Raw genomic sequence first — 19755 nt, forward strand, 5'->3', positions numbered from 1 at the left:
GTCATTTCTTTTCCTCACTTGTGGTTTTACAGATGATGATCTACATAACTGTTCCAATTCTTTACAGTTTCTAATTCTTGACACAGTCCACAGATAATACAAAATAATGTCTTTAGGATGATTTTGTAAAATGTTGTTGGAGTGAATTCTGATCATTGCAAAATTCTTTCTGTTTTACATAGAAAGAATTTGTCACATTTGTCAAATCTTCCTGAGGAAGTTTTACATACTAATGGAAAAAAGACCAATACTGATTGCTTAATAATTTTATTATGTAGCTTATGTATTCAAGGTTATTTTTGTGCAGGCATATTGAATTACTGATTAAAATATAAAGATTGGCTCTTTACATTACCTTCTTTGATAACCAAATAAAAACAAACCTAAATCAGGGTTCATGTTAAATAAGAAGAATGACCTGAGATACATTTTGTTATGTTATTACTAGAGATAAGAACCTCTGGGCTCATCATTACACTGAGATGCTTAGAAGTCAAAAAGTGAAATTGCTCAAAATAGGAGGATTAAATGCTAAATTACCAGATTGTGTTTGGACACGAACATCACATATTTTAATTACTTTAGGAAGTGATGAAATATATGGCTTTAGAACCCCGGAAGAATAAAAAGAGATTTTTAAGCAAAGAAGATAAGGATAGTGTGATTCTCAATTCCAAACTCTGGAATTATTTAGGTAAGACAAGTGGTAATTCTGAACTGTACTAATTATCTATTTTATCCAGAACTTGGAACCCAGTATTTATGATGGATAAAAGAAATCACCTACTAATGGTAATAAATCTCTTCTCTTTTAAATTGTGGAACCACTTTTAAATTCCTAATCTTCAAGGAATATTTTACTTATTACATACTGGAAAAAACTCTCAAAGACTGTGCTGGAGAAATAATTTTAACAGTTATACATCTTAATAAGCTGATGATCACCTTGCAATTTTCCCTATACTCCTTATAAAACAATGTTTTATGGCCAAAGATAAAATGTATTCTACTGTTCAACATTTGTTACATTTTTTAAAAATTATCTCTTTTGAGATACTAAATCAAATAGAAGTCATTATTCTTGTTGCCTACCTTACAAAATGACTACTTAAGGCATTTGCTGCTCCACGAGCTCTTCTTCCAGTGGTTGATTTAAGACCAAGGATTTTTACCATCTTTAAAGAAATTCATAAATTTCTATACTCTGAATAGACTACAACGATCAAAGCTATTAAGGGCAGAACATTTAGGAATCGGAATATCTGAGGATCATCAAAATTTCTTGTCCAATTCCTCACTGAATCATTTGCATTACCGTGCTGACTATGATATTTCTGGCATCTCTTTTTCATTATTCCTCAAGTAAAATCCACAGTCCATGCCCTGGTCACCTTTAATCTGTACTGTTGTAATCCACTGCTCCCTACTAGTCATCTTCAGATAATTGTCTTCAAGGAAGGCCTTCGTGTACCTCCCAAGATTTAAAATAAATTTTTAAATGTTTTTTAAGTTTATTATTTATTTATTTTAAATATTTTATTTATTTATTCATGAGAGACACAGAGAGACAGGCAGAGACACAGGCAGAGGGAGAAGCAGGCTCCATGCAGGGAGCCCGATGTGGGACTCAATCCCGGGACCCCGGGGTCACACCCTGAGCCCAAGGCAGGCGCTAAACTGCTGAGCCACCCAGGGATTCCCTATTTATTTATTTTAGGGAGGGAGGGAGAGGAGAAGAAGGAAAGAATATCCAAGCAGACTCCTGCTGAGTACAGAGCCCAACACAAGCCTCAATCTCATGAGCCATGAGATCAGGACCTGAGCAGAAACCAAGAATTTGATGCTTAACTGACTGAGCTCCACAGATGACTACCTGCCTTTACTTTATTCCTTACCAGCACAAACACTTCTGTGTCATTCCTTTTACAATTATTCTATAGGTTGTTTCCTACTATCCTTAACCTTAGGACAATACAAATCCCCTTCTTTTTCTTATGTGTTTACCACTATGGCAGTCTGAATTATTTAAGATTTTTAACACTGGTGAATTTTAACTAAGTGTTGTTGGAACATGGATAGAGAGAGAGAGAAAGAGGTAGAGAAAGACTTATTTATCTAAACTATCTTTTATCCTTCTTTTTTTCACATCATCATATAAAGATATTGCTTCTGGCAGGTTCTTTATACATTTTTTTTCATCATGATAAATGTACTGTTAAATCTCCATCTTCTTTTTCTCCCACCCTCCTGTCCACCTCCCCTGTGGTAACCATTTGTTCTCTACAGGTAAGAGTCTGTTTCTTGGCTTCTCTCTCATTTTTTCTTTGCTCATCTGTTTTGTTTCTTAAATTCCACACATGAGTGAGATCATATGGTATCTGTCTTTCTCTGATTGACGTATTTAACTTAGCATTATACTCTCTAGCTCTATCTATGTTATTGCAAATGGAAAGATTTCATTCTTTTTTTATGGCTCCTAGCAGTTTCTTGAAGTCAATAGCTGCCTGGTAAAGTGTTATAGATTTTACAGTTTTTGACTTCTTCCCTTCTCTCTAAGGCTATTGACATTAAAAAGAAGATTATTTACTGCTGCATTATTTTCTTAATCTTATTCTTCCGCTTACATTATAGCTATATGTATAAAATAGTCTGAATTCTAATATATTTTGTGATATTTCATTATGTTCTATATTAGTATGAACTAATAGCAAATTTTTTTCAGTTGAAAAAAATTGCTAAAATTGAAATTCTAGAGTCCCATATATCAGGGATTTTCATTAAGCAGCTTGGAGTTTGGACCAGAAATCTTCACTTTGATGAAGTGATTCTGATGCAAGTAATTCACAAATCACACTTCAAGAAATATTTGAGACAACTTATTGCTATAGTCCCATAGACTTTGTCCTTATATCAAATATTATTTGATCTTTTAAAAAAATTTTGGGTGAGAATAATAATATGCATGCCCAGCATGATTATTCAGAAGATTAAATTATATTGGTAAAAGTTCTTTACATAGTATTAGAAAGCTGAGTGAGTTTTTGATTTTGATAACTAATTTTCATCTGAATGTTACTACATAAAATATGCAGTTAGTTGAAAAGTAGTGTTAGAGGACATAGTTAGTAGTTACTGTGTCCTTTAAAAATTTGTGAAATTATTGTATAGTTATAATATACTCTGTTTCAATTGTAATATTCTGTATCACAAGGGAATACCTTCATGTAAAGGCAATAGCAGAACAGATATTACTAGGAAGAATAGTAAACATTTTCAGAATATCAAAATCAGGTTAGCAAATATAAAGGGGATAAAAAATAATCTCTAAAAGGAACAGTTTTTACAGGTAAGCATAGATACAAGCCATATAATTAAACTGTCCAAAATACTGCTATCTCTGAAGTAGTACAGTGATTGAGAATTGAGAATATTAGATACAAAATACGACAGGTGTTGTAAAATCTGAGATACTACCTTTCACTGTATAACAATGATCAACTTACATGGACTACAAATGTCATATTGCAGAAATGTGGTCTAGAGTCACCTGCTTTGGGAGAAGTTCAAAATAAAATAATGAGATTAATATCTACTCCCTTTTTTCATCAAATTTAAAGGTCATGGGACTCTTCTGACCAAAGTAAAATTCAAAGGTGAACCTTAAAGTAATTTGGAATTGAATTTCTCCTCCTCAATATATGTGCTAGGCTACCCTTATTAACCATGATGATAGAGACATTCAGGGAAAAAAAAAAAAACTCACAGGGGAAAAAATGGCACAAAGGGATTAAAGAAACTTTAGAAAACTTGTGCACAGTGTCATGCATGCTTTAGTGTTCCAAAAGCTTCAGTTAGAAAAATTGAAAAATTCTACATTTTGTGCACTAGATTTATATAGTACTATTTCCATATTTCTGTAAAGAAAATTTTAAAAAAAGCACTGGCAAAATACTTTGTCCAATTAATTTTGCAAATTTCTGGTGTTGAAATGACTGCATTTGCATGGTGTGCCTCACTTTGACTCACTTTGACTCACTATACTGTTGTGTAATTCCCAGTATTTTTTGTGCCTTCTCCATGCGAACAGTAGTTTGTAAGATGTTATGTATTTAGACAGATATTTATTCACCGGTTTGTTAATTTTATTGTAAAACACTTTTCAATATATTATTGTTTCATGACTTTCTGAGTTAAAATTATTTCATATACACATAATGATTCATATTTTTTTGTAACATGCCCCCTAAATTTCCTGTACTCACTTTGATGTGAAATTTTGCATAAGATCCAATTAACATTTGCTGAACTTTGTGCCAGATCTTAGGATAAGTATATTCATACGAAAAATACTCTTACTCACTCTTGTAATAACCTAGGAGTTGGAATTACTATGTGAAGTGAGGATGTGCATATTCAAATAATTTGCCAGGAAAAAAAATAGCTTAAGTAGAGGAATAAAATGTGATGTCATTATTTCATTATTGTTTTCTGCAACAATGCCATGATCGTTCTAATTCAATGCAGGAGTAGGAAGAAATGCTTTTCTTTAGTCCCTTATGCCCAGGAGAGTACCAATTTCTCAATAAAAAGTCAGAATATTGTCTGAACAAAAGGAAATAGTGTATTTTTTTGAGTCATAGATTTGTAAGAATTACCACATTGGCTCAGACCTGTGATCAAAATGTTTAACATTCTGTCTCTAGCAGTGAAATTGAGGAATATATTATTAAAGAGTGTTTATATCCTTCTTGACATCAATTTCACATCTTTATATTGGTTCCAAAATATTGTACGTGTGTCTAATATATCTTTAAAGATCCATTATCTATAAATTCATCTATATTATTACTCAGTCCACTCTTGAACTTCCAAAACTATTGACCCTATATTTCACTTATTTGGTATTTTTTTACATACAATTTTGCACTACAATTTCTATTTATGCAGTACTATTCTCAATCTAAATTTAACTGTTACTTCTTACATGGGAACAGGCAGGTATTACCTTGTTTTTTTTTTTTTTTTTTTTTTTTTCAGAAAGCTTAAGGTAGTAGCTTAAATTTATGTTTGTTTTTATAAGTATACTTGATTCTACTCTATAAGAATATAATTCATTGTTTTAAAATATTACATTAAATCATTGTGTTATCTAGTACTGATAAGATTAGTAAGACAAAACTAATCTTACTTTAATATTAAGAGAATTCGATCAGAAAGGGTTCTTGGTTTGAGAAATGTTAACGTGATAAAGTTAAAAAAAAAGATATTCAATAATATCTGACCAGTAATTATTTTAGGAAAAGTAAAAATTAATAAGAAATTGAAAAGGTGGCAATGAAAGAAATAAAATTAATAGAATGGATTTTTAAAAGTGATTTATTTTAAGAAGAAAGGTAGAATAAAAAAAAGATGAAATCTAGTTTGCCAAGTAATTACCCATAAAGGGAAGTTTGTTAAGATTGAGTGGTTTAAGTTAGAAATGTTTAAACATATAATTTTGCACAGGCTACTTGAGCAGAAATGGCCACCAAAGTGTGAAATGATGACTGAATAAATACTAAAAAAAAGAAATCTATAGTAATGAAAAAGTTTATCATCTAGATATTCACAGAAAATTTTATTGAAAGCAGATCTGAAAAGCATGAGGTGTTTTTTAGACTGAGTAGACAATTTGTACTTCACTGAGTACATGCACCAGATAAAAAGGAATAGGAATAATAATAAAATTAGTATTAAGTAATATGATGGATGTAACTGAAGACCTAAAAGCAGGCTATTACGTTAGAAACAGTGGTTATAAGGCTATAGCTAAAGGTGAGAGGAAAAACATGATGTATGCTGTAATACAATAAGAGGGCTCTCTCTACACATTGCCAAGACAAAAGGCCAATCCTACAATTGTCTTAAAAAGCTACCAAACCATAAGGGGTGGGATTCTCTATGCTTAGTGCCATGGACACAAAGTAACTATTTTACCACCTGAATATTTTGTGATTTAGCACAAGATAAAGGTGAACAATAAAGAATATTTCTATTAAAAAAAAAAAAAAAACACCTCATGAATGCCCTTCCTATTTCTTAGGGCTTTTGTGTGGTACCAGTGATGAAATTTGAAACAAATTATTATGAGGATGTCTGGCATATCTAACTGTTACATTTTTAAGTATCATTCAAGATACATTAATCCCATGCAAATCTGAGGCAATGGTAGGAAGATCTGGAAGTGTTATCACAAGGTTTTGAGTGTATGAATGTCTTTAAGTCCAATATAACTTTAATTCTCTAAAAAAATATATTTAATTTACTTTCTATTGCACTACTCATGTGCTGGGAAATTGATGTTAGTCAGACTAATTTATAGCCCAAATCACTGAAAAATGATTCTGACATCAAAACGGTCTCTGCTTTCTGATACTTCAGCATAGCCTTTATTCTACTTACAAGACTACTACATGTTCTCCAAAAGCTAACATGAAAGCTTCCCATCAATCATTTGTACTTGATTAAGGGACCCTGTGTTAGTATCAATATCAGCTTCCCAATTACCACCTTTCAGCCTTCCTCAAAATCTAGGACCTAAACTTTCAAAATATTTGTTTTACATTTAATTGTTTTAAAAAATAAAACAAGTAATCAAAAAAAAAAAAAAAAGAGAGAGAGAGACATATGAGATAGATTGAGAATGATTTGTTAAAGTCAAGATTCAGTATGAATTAAACAATTTGTATATCTCATGTAGATGTTAGTCATACAACAGTCACCAGGTCTGTTCAACATTTATAGAATCATGTTGCAGGCAGAAACAAGGAGACTTTAGGACAAAAGATGCCCATTAACACATTTTTTTCCTAATCCAAATGTTGATTACTTTCTGACTGAAGGTAAGAAGGTTTATGCAGGCAATGGGTAAAAATTGATTTAGGAAGTAGAGAAGAATATCTTCAATAAATCTAAAATGCCATACAATATTACAGTTACATAATTTTACATTATGGAGAAAACTGCAATTTGGGGTTATAAACATTTTTATTCATTTGGTCAGCATACAATCATAAATATGGTACATTCTATATGCATATTTCCATATGATAAGTATCTAAAACATGCATTTGCCTATAACTATGCTAGATTGTGATGAACTTAAGGTGGGGATTGTGTATTATTCATCTTTGTATTCTATCATTTCTATCTTTTTAAAAAAATTTATTTATTTATTCAAGAGAGACACAAAGAGAGAGGCAGAGACATAGGCAGAGGGAGAAGCAGGCTCCCTGTGGGGAGTCAGATGTGGGACTTGATCCCTGACCCAAGGATCACACCCTGAGCCAAAGAGATGCTCAACTGCTGAGCCACCCAGGCATCCCTGTAGTCTCTATTTCTTGAGCAGTCTCTGGCACATGGTCAGTGTGTGTATGTTGCCATTTAACTAAATGAATAGATCCACAAGGCAGGGAAGATGCATGGTTGAACACATAAATATGCGACTGTATAGAGAGAAGTTTCATAAACATATGGGGTGCTTATTTTATGAAGAATATGTAGCGCCATTCATAAGAACTTGCTTTCAATTAGTTGTCAGTCAGTCATTTCTCACTAAAAGGAATATTGATCCACTACGGGAAACACTTCATATAAAAGAACCACAGTAATAGGCAAATCTTTTCTTTCTTCTTTTTTTTTCTTCTTTCCTTCTTTCTTGGCTTCTCTTTTCCCTACCTTTCCTCTTTCATTCATTAATTCTTCCCTTTATAAAATCAGATGATCTCATTCTAGCAACTTGGGCATGAAAAAAATTTACTTATTCAATGATACAAATTGTGTGATATTTCATTTCTTGTCTCAGGATGCAGTCAACAAAGAAATGCTTTTTCTTTCATGACAAAAATTCTAAAAGTGCTTGCCTGATGAAAAAAAAATATATATATGGCAATTAAATTTAATTTAAGGGCAGCCCCAGTGGCGCAGCAGTTTGGCGCTGCTTGCAGCCCAGGGTGTGATCCTGGAGACCCGGGATCAAGTCCCACGTCGGGCTCCCTGCATGGAGCCTGCTTCTCCCTCTGCCTGTGTCTCTGCCCCCCTCTCCCTCTCTCTCTCTCTCTCTCTCTCTCTCTGTGTCTCTCATAAATAAATAAATATTTTTTAAAAAAGTATTTAAAAAATACATGTAATTAATTTAATTCAATCATTTAATTTAAACTATTGTCTGAAATTAAAATGCTGGTATGCAGGGATACAAATTGCCATTTGTGTGAATTTGGAATCAGACAGACCTGTATTGTAGTCTCTCCTCCCCTCCTCATAGGCAATTCACGCATTTCAGTTTTTTAGTTTATAGTAACAGGAGAGAGAGAATGATACTTCCTGCTTTGTCACACATTGTCCATAGATATCACCTCATATGACATCACCTTTGTTTTCTCCTCAAATCCACTTCCTTTTTAGTTTGTTATCTATTTTTTATGTTTTCCTTTTACTGCCTCAAAAGATTTTTCCTTATTCCTTCCTTGTTTTTTGCAAGGTAAGTTGATTATTTTAAAATCTAAAAAAAAAAAAAAAAGCTTCCTTGGGATATTAAATGACATAATGATGTGTATAAAATTTACACATCATTTAACTTAATTTAATGCAAATGATGATATTATGAATATTAAATTATTAAATTTAAAGGCTGTATACCTCATGCCAATATCTACATAGTTGTAATTTCTGATTTGTATGCTCATTAGAAGAAGTATTAGGCTTAAGATTTTATACTCCTTTAACATAATGACTTCTGTCTGTTACTATTGTACTATAGAAAAGGAGAAAGAACATATTTTCTTAAATAATGATAGTATAAGGAATCTTTAATTATTTTTTTACTCTGAAATCAACGTTGCTATTTAAACCATATGTGCCTGATCCTTTTCTGGAAAGTGTATAAAATTAGTTGGGGGTCAGGTACGAGGCCTTAGAGTGACTATTTAGTTTTCTTGACTTTTCCCAGCAATGGAATAGGAGCAAGAAATAAGCATTTGTTGTTAAAAGCATCTGAAATTGTGATTGTTTTCTATCACAGTAAAATCTGGGGAAAGCAGTCTAAATAGAAAAAACATATTTAATTGTTAAAGAAGTAACATTAACAAATGAAAATATTATGTGGTTATATTGTGGTTTCTTTGGTTATTCCGATTTGCTGATTATGTGAAATCATATATATGATTACGTGTCCCCAAATCAAGGGAAGATAATGTGAGAACATCAAAGCTTTATAACTGTAGCTGCCCAATATATATAACTCTGTAGTAAATGCTCTTTGTTAAGTAGTGCCACTGTACTGTCAAGGCGAAAACTAGACTTAAAAACTTGTACAGAAAGATGTGATATCTGTATTGCGTGTTTTCCCCACGGCACTGCCGGCATGGTGAAAGCTAGGACAAGTTACAACTTGTTACCTGGGATCATATAGGATAGCTATTGATGTGACAGCTTTTCTTGGCCTTACTACTCCAAAAGACGTGCACATCTCATATTTTCTGTTTTGAACATATGCCAAGGGGCAGGAAAGCAAATAAGGAATGTGCAATGACCTGACTCTTACAACGTGGACAACCCAGGCCCCTAAAGTTGAATTGCTCAATACCCCTGCTGAAAAGTTGTGATCTGTTTGAAATCACTCATGACAAGTTCCTTGGTTCTTCTTAAATATTCTCTATGGGGCCACAAGGTCGCTGGTCCACATGGAGGAATGCTGCTCAGCCTGACAGCAAGACCACAGAGAGCAAACCCTGGAGTCTCCTTTCTGCAAGACCAGTATTTTCAGAAACCAAGGCCTTAATTAACTGCAATGTAGAGAATAATTCCTATCTCTTTAAAATTTGTGACAGAAACAGAACTCGTTATCCTCTTCCCAAAAGTCCCGCCAAAGGCTTCTCTAGTACTTGTACATTTTCCTTACGTGTTTCTCACCCTAAGGACTTAGAAAATAATGCTGAACTTTTAATAAAATAATTAGATTGGAACAATCACAAAACCAAAGAAAATGATGAAACACCTAATGCAGATTTCTCTCTTAATGAATGTCCCTTTGGTATTTATATATTTGTTTTGCATCTTTCTGCATTTAAAAATTCTACTTCGAAAATGATTATGAAACTAATTCTCCTGTGTGTTTTCTAAGGAAATTGAGGGCAGACCCATTGTCCTTTCTTTCTCAATAGGACTTGAGCTGGGCTTTACTTACTATCCATGCACTGCTTGCGTTTTATTTATGCCACATAGCACCTTATTTTCAATAAGAAGCACTTTAAAAAAAAAAAAAAAAGCTGCACTTTATTTTTCACCTTCAGACTCCTAGAAGCCCAGATTATACCAGGTTCTGATCATTTATGTCTGGTGTATTACAATGGCTTTAAGATTTTCCTTTTTAATTTTTTTTAATGTTTATGTTGAAGAACAATACTCTATGTTCTTTACATATATTATATTTCTTAATCCTGTTGTTTCTAAAATTGTTTCTAAAACAATTTTAGAAAGTACATGCTATTAGCATTTCCATATTAAGATGACAAAAGAGCCAGAGGAGAAAAACTAAACAACCAAAACAAACTGCAATCCTGAGATACAATATCCTCTATCACTCGGCTCTTGTATGCCTTGTTTACCACAAAACACTTTTAAAAAGTCATTTTTTAAGTCATTTTTTTTAATTGAAAAATATCTTTGTCCTTTTCATTGCAAATTGGGATTAATTTTTAAATCTCTCTCTCTCTCTCTCTCTCTCTCTCTTTTTTTTTTTGCAAACCCATAGCTTCTGTTCCAGCACAGCACCGTGTCATCAAAACCTTTCTAAAACATTCAGATGGCTATGATATTCCATATTTCAAACATTATCAGTGTTCCTCTATTGCTTATGGAATGAATTTCAAATTTCTAGCTAAGCATTCTATATTCCTCAGAATTATTTCACTGTCTAATATCATTGTCCAATCCTCCTTTATAAGCATTATTTATTTACATCACTCAAATTCCCAGAGCCCCTGGCATGTTCCTTCTTCCCTCATCTTTTACTTCAAATAGACTCACAGGCCCTCAAGGGCAGGGGCTATATCTTACTTTCCTCTTCTTCCCTGTCTATTTTTGATAGAGATTCCCAGACTAAAAACAATAAACAAACAAAAAGCAAGGAGAAGTGACAACAAAAACAAATAAAATTATGTTCTTCTAATAAGTTAAGATGTTGAATTAAACCTACTTAGATCTTTACAGAGAGCTATTTAACCTGGATTCCAGAACACTCAGGAAACACCTCAGGGTAGCATTAGATGGTATCATAAAGGTGAGAAAGAGAATAACAAATCATGATAAGATCAAACACTTTTCTGTTTTTTTTTTTTTCCTGACTCTTGTAGTTTTGAAAATTTAATAACAAAGTAGGATGTGGTATTATAATGATTACAGAAAGATGATCATATCATAGGCTGTCAGATCTTGCAATACAATATAGGCACCAAGACATTATTTTTTAGCAACATTAGCTAAGAACATACTATGTGCAGAACATATGCTAGCTATTAGGGCAAAACAGATAAATCAGACACAACTTCTTACTTGAAGGAATTTACAATCTTCCAGAGAGAAACAGACATATAAATTTAAAGAAGCCATAGAGTGTACAACAGGCAACATTCCCAGGCCAATTTCATAGAAATATGTTCCATGTCCAAAGGCCACACACAGATGAGAGGTCAATTTTAGCCATAAAATATGGAATATCATAGTGGAGTATGAAAAATGGAAGCACACACACATAGTCTCACACACGAATGATCAAAGAAAGGAGATAATTTTTTTGGAAACCATTTTTTCCCTAAAAAAGATGAACAAAAAAACCAGATACCCATATAAATCTAAGTAAACCAAAAAGGAAAAAAAAAAAAGGTAATAGATTGGGGGGAAATGCTCATAGTACGTTATTTTTAGCTTTTGTTTGAAATGAAGAAGTAAAACATAAAAACTAACATCACTATCTTGTTTTTGGCCAAATGGAGAATGGTTCTTGCCATGGGCAAGAAGCAATAATATATATTATAAGAAATGTCTTGGAGCTCTGCCATTTTCAAAACAGTCAGTGCCTGAATTGATAGGATTTCAGAAGCCATGCACAATCAGAGTTAGATCTTTTTGGTTCTCTTTTTTCAGATGACACAAATAAGTTTAAAAACTGCCTTTTTTCTTCTCTTTTTAAAAAAGAATATAGATTATATAGAAAACTATTTTTAAAAAGTAAATATTACCCAAATTCTCCAATAAGGGATAACCATTAGCCTTTAAGCTACACAGGTCAAATATTTTTGTGTTTTGTTCACAGATTAACTCTTTGGTGCCTAGGATATTGTCTGGCTTATAGTAGGTGCTCAATAAATACTTGTTGAGGAATGGCTATAGGAAGAGAAGATTGACAGTATTTTTGTTTTCTCTGAGAGGGCAAAATATGAACCAATCAAGGAAACCGACACCTAAGATTCTAGTTCTTATAGACTTATATACTAGACTAGGGGTTATAATAAGAAATAAGTGAAAAGAACTATTATCTTTTGAGCTTAGGTGTAAAGAGACTACTCATACACTTAGCTAAACCTTGGCATATTATTTTAAAGTGTCAGAAAAATAAATTATGAAACCATAGAGAAATACTGAATAAAAATATTTAATCATGAACCACAAATTTTATGATTAGTTCTTCAGTTACTGCATAGTATGAACAGATTTTCTATTATTCTTAGTGTTGCTGCTAATGGACATTTTGTTTTTCAGAGTCTTCTTAGATGTTTTAGAGGGATTTGGGGAGAATTTGTATCTGTGGTTGTGACTCCAACCAAATTTTAAACCAGGTTGAAAGCAAAACTTCAAATGGGACTCAGATTTAAATATATTATGCCTCATAGACTTATAAGTGAATGGTTAGCCCAAACTTATCACTTTACAGATAAGGAAAATGTGACACAAAAAGACATTAGTCACTTGCCCAAAATCATAGCTAGTGTCATTCATATATTTGATATATTTGGACCTAATATTTCCATTTCTGAGTGTTAGTCCTAGAAAACTAAATGAGAAATTACAAACATATTTAGATACATGTTTGTATCTTTGGGGGGAAAAGTTAACACAAGAACACAAGAACAAAACCGCACACCTAATAACTGAATGATACATGGTTAATTATATAAAGTAGGGAAAATGCAGACAATGGGACACTGGGCAACCACTTAAGAATAAAAGCATCTAATTGTGTTAAGAAACTGAATGAACAGAAACCAAAAACAATAGTGGACTTAGACTGGGACTTATACTCTCAACTACCTTGTTTCTCAGAACTTTGGATTTGGACTGAATTACACCAATGACTTTCCTGGTTTTCTCTCTCATTCTCTCTCTACGTGCGCGCGCACACACACACACACACACACACACACACATCCATCCTCTTGGTTCTGTGTCTGACTAATGTGATATATGTAGTTATATGTAAATATATATAACATATAATATACAAATATATATTACATATTATAAAATACTTTCCTCATTAAATTTTGATTCTTTTCTTCTGAGAAATTTAGCTAAGCCCCAGTCAGTTAAGATTTACTATTCACTTTCCTTGTGCCACATACAAAGGGTATCTGAGTTGAGACTATTAGGATAATAACAGGTAAATGGAATAAAGGAGAAGCATTTCAGTTCAATGAGCTGTTTGAGCAGAACATCTAAGAGTGGAATGGTCCTGCCGTAATGTGACAAGGCTGTGTGTGTGTGTGTGTGTGTGTGTGTGTGTGTGTGTATAAGTATGCTAGTAGTGATGGGAGAAGTAGGGTAGCTACAAACGTGATTTTATTATTGGAAGAGGAAATGTACTGTAAATATTGCTGAGAGATAATGCTGTGAATGTTTTAAAGAAAGTTAAATCCCATATAAATGAAAGTCTGACCCTTGCAAGTTATCTTAGAAGTAGGAATACACAGTTAACTTGATACTGAGTTGAATAGTTCTTCACAGTATTGATTTTTAAACCTCACAACAAAAAAACATATAACAGCCAAAATATTGTCAAGATAGCACACATTAGATTTTTTTCAGATTTGGTTTTAACCTAAGCAATATCACTTACTTTAAAAATATCAAAACTCTCTCCAAATAAGCATAGAAAATCCTAGATTTTATTTTTCTCTAGGATTTTCTGTGGAGTTTTCTTTTTCCTCCATATGTAGTAATAAGTGAAAATGTCCATCAAGAGACAAAAGTGAAGGCTTTCAAAGAACAAATCTATTTCTTAACTTGAAGGCTACAGTAATAAAATTTCCATGTGGAAAAAAAAATCTGTCACCTTCATAGATCTGAATACTTTATAGACTTTCCAAATGTCTATTAAGTCCTGCACATTCAAATAGTTTTCCACTCTATGAAAAAAAAGAAAAATGTACTACCAACAAAACTTAAGCAAGCACTATATCTTATCTTTTAAAGCAATTTTTTGTTTCCTGTAAGGCTTTTAGATGAAATAGTACACACTAGCTTTTCATTAAAAATACGTGACCACTACCAATTGATATCTGAGGCTGAAATCTGTATTTCCAAAAAGCTCATAAGGATAATTGACTATTAGGAAGATATCCCAAGGGCTTAATATTCTCCTGTCATATAGAACTTTCAAACCATCTCCCTTAATGGCCATCCAATGGCAAAATCCAATAAACCATTTATAATTTCGTATCCTCCTTAAATTGTCTGGACTTTCTCTTTCTTCTTTCTTTCTTTCTTTCTTTCTTTCTTTCTTTCTTTCTTTCTTTCTTTCTTTCTTTTTCTTTCTGTTGATATTCTTTCATACTCTCTACTCCTTTGAATTGAAATAATCTACTTTGACAAGTTCCCTCCAATTTCTATTTTTTCTCATTTACTTTTGTTGATTCCTTTATAATACAGTATTAAATAGTAGTCTTTTCTAGATTCCATCCTTAATCCTCTATTCCTCTTCCTATAAACCCACTCTCGTGTCATGGCATAAAATGCACCACATCAAGTGGCCCCAATATCTCCCTCTAGTCTTCTCTCTTCCTATTTTGCCACATAGGCTAAATTCTGTTCTCAGCAACCATAACCTTACTTTCAAACCTATTCTCTAGCTCCTTAAAAAAAGATTTTTAGTCATTCCCCATCTGTACAAATACTATACATTTTTTTTTTTTTTTTACTGTGAAACTATCACTTCATCTATGGAGTTTTCCTCTCTCCAACTAATCATCATTAATTGATCTCTATTGAGATGTTTTCCCACAACACTTTGGTCTTATTTCTTTTTTTGTTTCTTAAGTTTGTCTCAAATGTTTATTTAAATTCCAGTTAGTTAAGGTATAGTGTAATATTAGCGTTAGGTCTAGAATTCAGTGATTCATTACTTACACAGAATGCCCAGTGCTCATGACAAGTGCCTTCCTTAATTCACATCACCCACTTCACTATTATAACAATTGCCAAATGGAATTTTAAGTTTTTTAAACCCATTCATCTACTAAAATAAATTTTAAGTTCTTACAAAGTAAAAACCATGTTGGAATTAGTATAGCATAAGGAGAGTAGTACAGTGTAAGAGTTATCACCGGGGCATGAACTTCACAATCAAACAAATGCTTGAGTCCCATCCGTTCTTAGTATGTAACCTCAGTGTTATAGTCTGTGAAATGAGGATAACAATTACATGATGATGATGATGATGATAATAATAATAAGAAGAACAGCATAATATTCTAACTTTATATAAAATATATAAAGTGCCTAACATAGTGCTTGGCAGAAAGTATTTGCTAAGTCAGCTTTAGCTCTTATTAATTATCTTTCCGAGTTTACATAGGGTCTCTTTCATTATAGGTTATCAATAAACATTTGGCAAATGAATGAATGAATGACAGCAGAATGTCATTCTCTCCTCTATGCTTCTTTTTATAGCTTAAGATATTTGAGGGATTCAGTAAGAATTACTGCTACCATCAGAATACATTTTAGGTTGTAAAAAACAAAGGCATGGACAAAATTCCCATAAAACCAAATGCACAGAGACTAACATATGCAAAAGTAAAATAATTTTCTTCTAAATCTTTCCAATTAATGTATTTTTCCTTGCTGAGTTTAAAAAATAGGCTGATTATCATCTTATAAGGCCAGGTGCCTCTGATGATACTTGGTAAGAGTAAAAAGTGGAGAACATTTTTGTGGGCTGCTATGCCCATGAAAAATGGATTCTGGGGACACAGGGGCATTCTGTGGGCAGGCATAGTCCTACACCTATTTATGGGAAGGAAGGAGGGTGGGTCTGAAATGTTATGTGTACTTTGCCTGGACATAATGAAGAGGGACAAGATTAATGAAGACTGGGCCCCAGAACAGGCATTACTGGTGTCCTGAAAATGAAGTAACATGGGTACCTAGATCAATGTTTGGCTAACAATCACTCTGGACTTAATAACTCTGAAATATCCAAGAATCTCTTGCCCTTGCTCTTCTTTCCTCCAGTTGCACTGCCCAGGTTCCAGTGCCCATCACTTTTCTCATGAAGTCATGCCAAACCGTATCATGTGGGGCCCTTGCAGCTGGTCTTCAAGGCTCTCCCACACACATCAATGAGCATCACCTTCAAAAGCCAACTCCTTCATCTCAAGCCTCTCCCTCAAATCTCTTTGGCTGATCATTCATTTCAGGATCCTATGCAATCCCCTAACTATGGCATAAATAAGATTCTAATTTATCTTTTCAGTTTTGTGTCTGTCTTCGTGCCCCTCCCCCTCCCAACTACAGTCACCCTTCATTCTAGCTATATACAACCACTCACAGTTCCCCAAATAAGCCATTAAGTCTCACATCCATGTCTTCGCTTATGCTATTCTTTCTTTGCAGAATGGTCTTCCCAACCTCACTGAATGTCATGAACTACATAAACCACAAAAGATTGCCTTTTTGTTAAGCTTCCATTTCCCATTCTGAACAAATCACTTGCCCTGCTAAGACTCCACTGCCCTCTCTTTTTTGCCTGTGTTCACACTTATATTATTATAGGTTAATTAGTTGTGTATGAATTTTCACCCCATTAATTAATGAGCTCCTTGATGCTGGGGGTTAAATTCCATTCATCTTCACTTGTCTAGGATTTAGCATACTTTCAGGGTCAATAAATATTTGCTGAATGGCTGAAGAAATTTAGGGTGGAGCCAGGTTGAGGTAGAACTGAAGAGTCTCCTCAGTCTTCACTTACACAGGTGCAAACCTGAGTATGAATGAAAAGTCAATGCCTTAAAAGATCAGTTTACATACACTTTGTAGACTAATATTTAAAGTGTTATTTTTGGATGTAGTTTATATAGGAATATTGGTTTGACATATTCAAATATCTTCTAGAAAAAAAGAAGGAATACCAATTTTTCCCTGTTTAATTAGTTTAATCACTTCTCATATTTTTTTGGACAATTATCTAAATAATGACATTTTTAAATAAAAAAATAGATTGTGAACAAAACTGTAGAGTTTTGATAATGAAACATGTGAATTTCAATACAATTGTGCTTCAAGACCATTACTAAGTACACTGTGATACCACCATGGGGTTAGTATGAGGTGCCAGTCATGGTCTCTGTTTATGACATGGGATATAAAGGGGGATGTCACATATGATCCATCTCTAAAGCTCAAATACAAAATGCAGAAATAACTTCCATCATGATGAACATTGATAGTTACCCCAAAGGTGGTCCCTGAAATTTCTCAGAGCAAATAAGTTTATTTGACATGGACAAGTTAGTTGAATTAGGAGAGAAAGATTTAAACTATTAGGAAACAAAATTTTTACCATGTACCAATTTCTTCTATAAAGAAGTCTTTCTGGTTAAAGAGTGTTCTCGGTGAAAATTTGGGAAACAAAAGAATGTATTATTATTTCATCAGCACTTGAAACGAAAAGTCAGTTACTGAAAAGAAGCCACTATTCCAAATATAGTATAGACTATAGCAATAGGGTCTAAAAACCCCGCTTCTGTACTTCCCTAATTAAATGCAACTATTCTAGGAAATGTATTTTTATTAGTTCCATGAGCTTTTTCATTCCTTCTGTTATACTTCTAGACTCTCTAGCTGACTGTGGTGCATACACTTGTCGGTGAGCGAAGCAAAGGTTAAGTGTGTGTGACACAGATGAGCCCCGAGATTAAGTATACACTGTGAAATGCATGTGGATGTTCATGATTTAAACCAATGAACTGTGGCCTGAAATGATGTCACACGAAGCGCAGTGGTAAAGTGGAAGGTTAAACCTACTTGCATCTCGGCTCATTAAACGCAGTTAAAGTGCAAATCCCCTCATTCTGACAGTAGTGATCACAAGGGTTCTCTTTCTGGTCACAGCGCTGACTTTTAAACCCCACAGAGCATCTGCAGAATTTCAGTAAAATACAGCTAAATAAAGCGTCTGACTTTTTTTTTTTCTAAATATGTTTCAAATTTATTTCATACAGAGATAGTAACATATGAATAAAACTTTGTAAAGTACGCTCATTTCTCTCTCATTCACACTCATCACATGCTGCTCTGACAAGGTGGGGACAGAACGTGGATATGGATCATAGGTAGACGTCATCCTTCTAGTGCAGCGGTGATCAAAGAAAGCTCAAAATAGAAACCGCGTAAGTGGAATGGTTTTATTTCCAGTTGTCCATTATGGACAGAGGGAAGAATATTAAATTATAGATTTTCTCACAAGCAGAGAATCTCCAATACTTTCCAAATGTTTAAAAACCCAGATTCAACTTCATGAATTCCAAAGGAGACAGGGGCTTAATAGGCTTACGTAATATAACACTCTAAACCTGATACAAACATCAAATAGCATTATACATTTGAAAAGATACCTCAAGTTCTTTTGAAAAGAATGGATGTAAGTACCAAGTGTTCACAAATATGATTATGCCTGGGTTTCCCATATCTGAATAAGGTCAATGAAATTAGAATAATTTTCCCTGGCATTTCCAACTTCAAAGATCTGTGAATGTCTTTAATGTGTATGATGCTAATAATTGAATGAGCTCTTCCTTATGAAATCACTAGCAAATTGATGAAGGAGGAGATTTTGCAGCACACGAGCCACTGAGGGACAATACTTGATCAGAGATGTCCATGAAACATTCATTTAAAATGGATTACCCCCTCCACCACCAAATAAAATGCAGAACAATAGAGGAAGGATTCCTTGTACATACAAAGTCATTCCACAAAGTGCCCACAACATTATACAATACTCACAGACACACAGGTACATTTGTCTCAGGGTCCAGCTGGCATGTGCCACCATTGTAACAGTAGCCATCACATAACTGACAGCTAGAGGCAATCTTTCCATTAGTGCAGCTGCAGCAACAAAGAAAAAAGAAATCTCATTGTTACTGGCATCATTATTGTTGAAAGCTGACATAAACTCTCTGCAGATGAGAATATTCATCATAGAGGAGTAATGGAGGCCTGGCTAAAAGTAAGTTTTCAGAAAGACAGACTTCCTGGAGGCAAAGTTTTTTTTTTTTTTTTTCTTTTTTTAACAAAATGATGAAAGACAAATGTTTTCTTTTAGTAATTTTCAAATTTTCAACCCATTTTCTTAATATAAAATTTTAATATAGCTATATATATGTGTGAAAAAATATGCTCTAATGTCTATCACTTACACTACAGGTAGACATTAGCATT

General features: G+C 33.4%; 1 protein-coding gene across 1 annotated transcript in view; it reads right to left on the reverse strand.

The window, feature by feature from the left end:
- LRP1B (LDL receptor related protein 1B) overlaps positions 1 to 19755 on the reverse strand; it is a 1959891-nt gene that overhangs the window by 15565 nt on the left and 1924571 nt on the right. Inside the window, exon 86 of the mRNA XM_038565111.1 lies at positions 19318 to 19422. Coding sequence (XP_038421039.1) covers positions 19318 to 19422 — 105 coding nt within the window. The remainder of the gene's footprint in view (positions 1 to 19317; positions 19423 to 19755) is intronic.

The sequence above is a fragment of the Canis lupus genome, chromosome 19, assembly GCF_011100685.1.
Source record: "Canis lupus familiaris isolate Mischka breed German Shepherd chromosome 19, alternate assembly UU_Cfam_GSD_1.0, whole genome shotgun sequence".
NCBI lineage: Eukaryota > Metazoa > Chordata > Mammalia > Carnivora > Canidae > Canis > Canis lupus.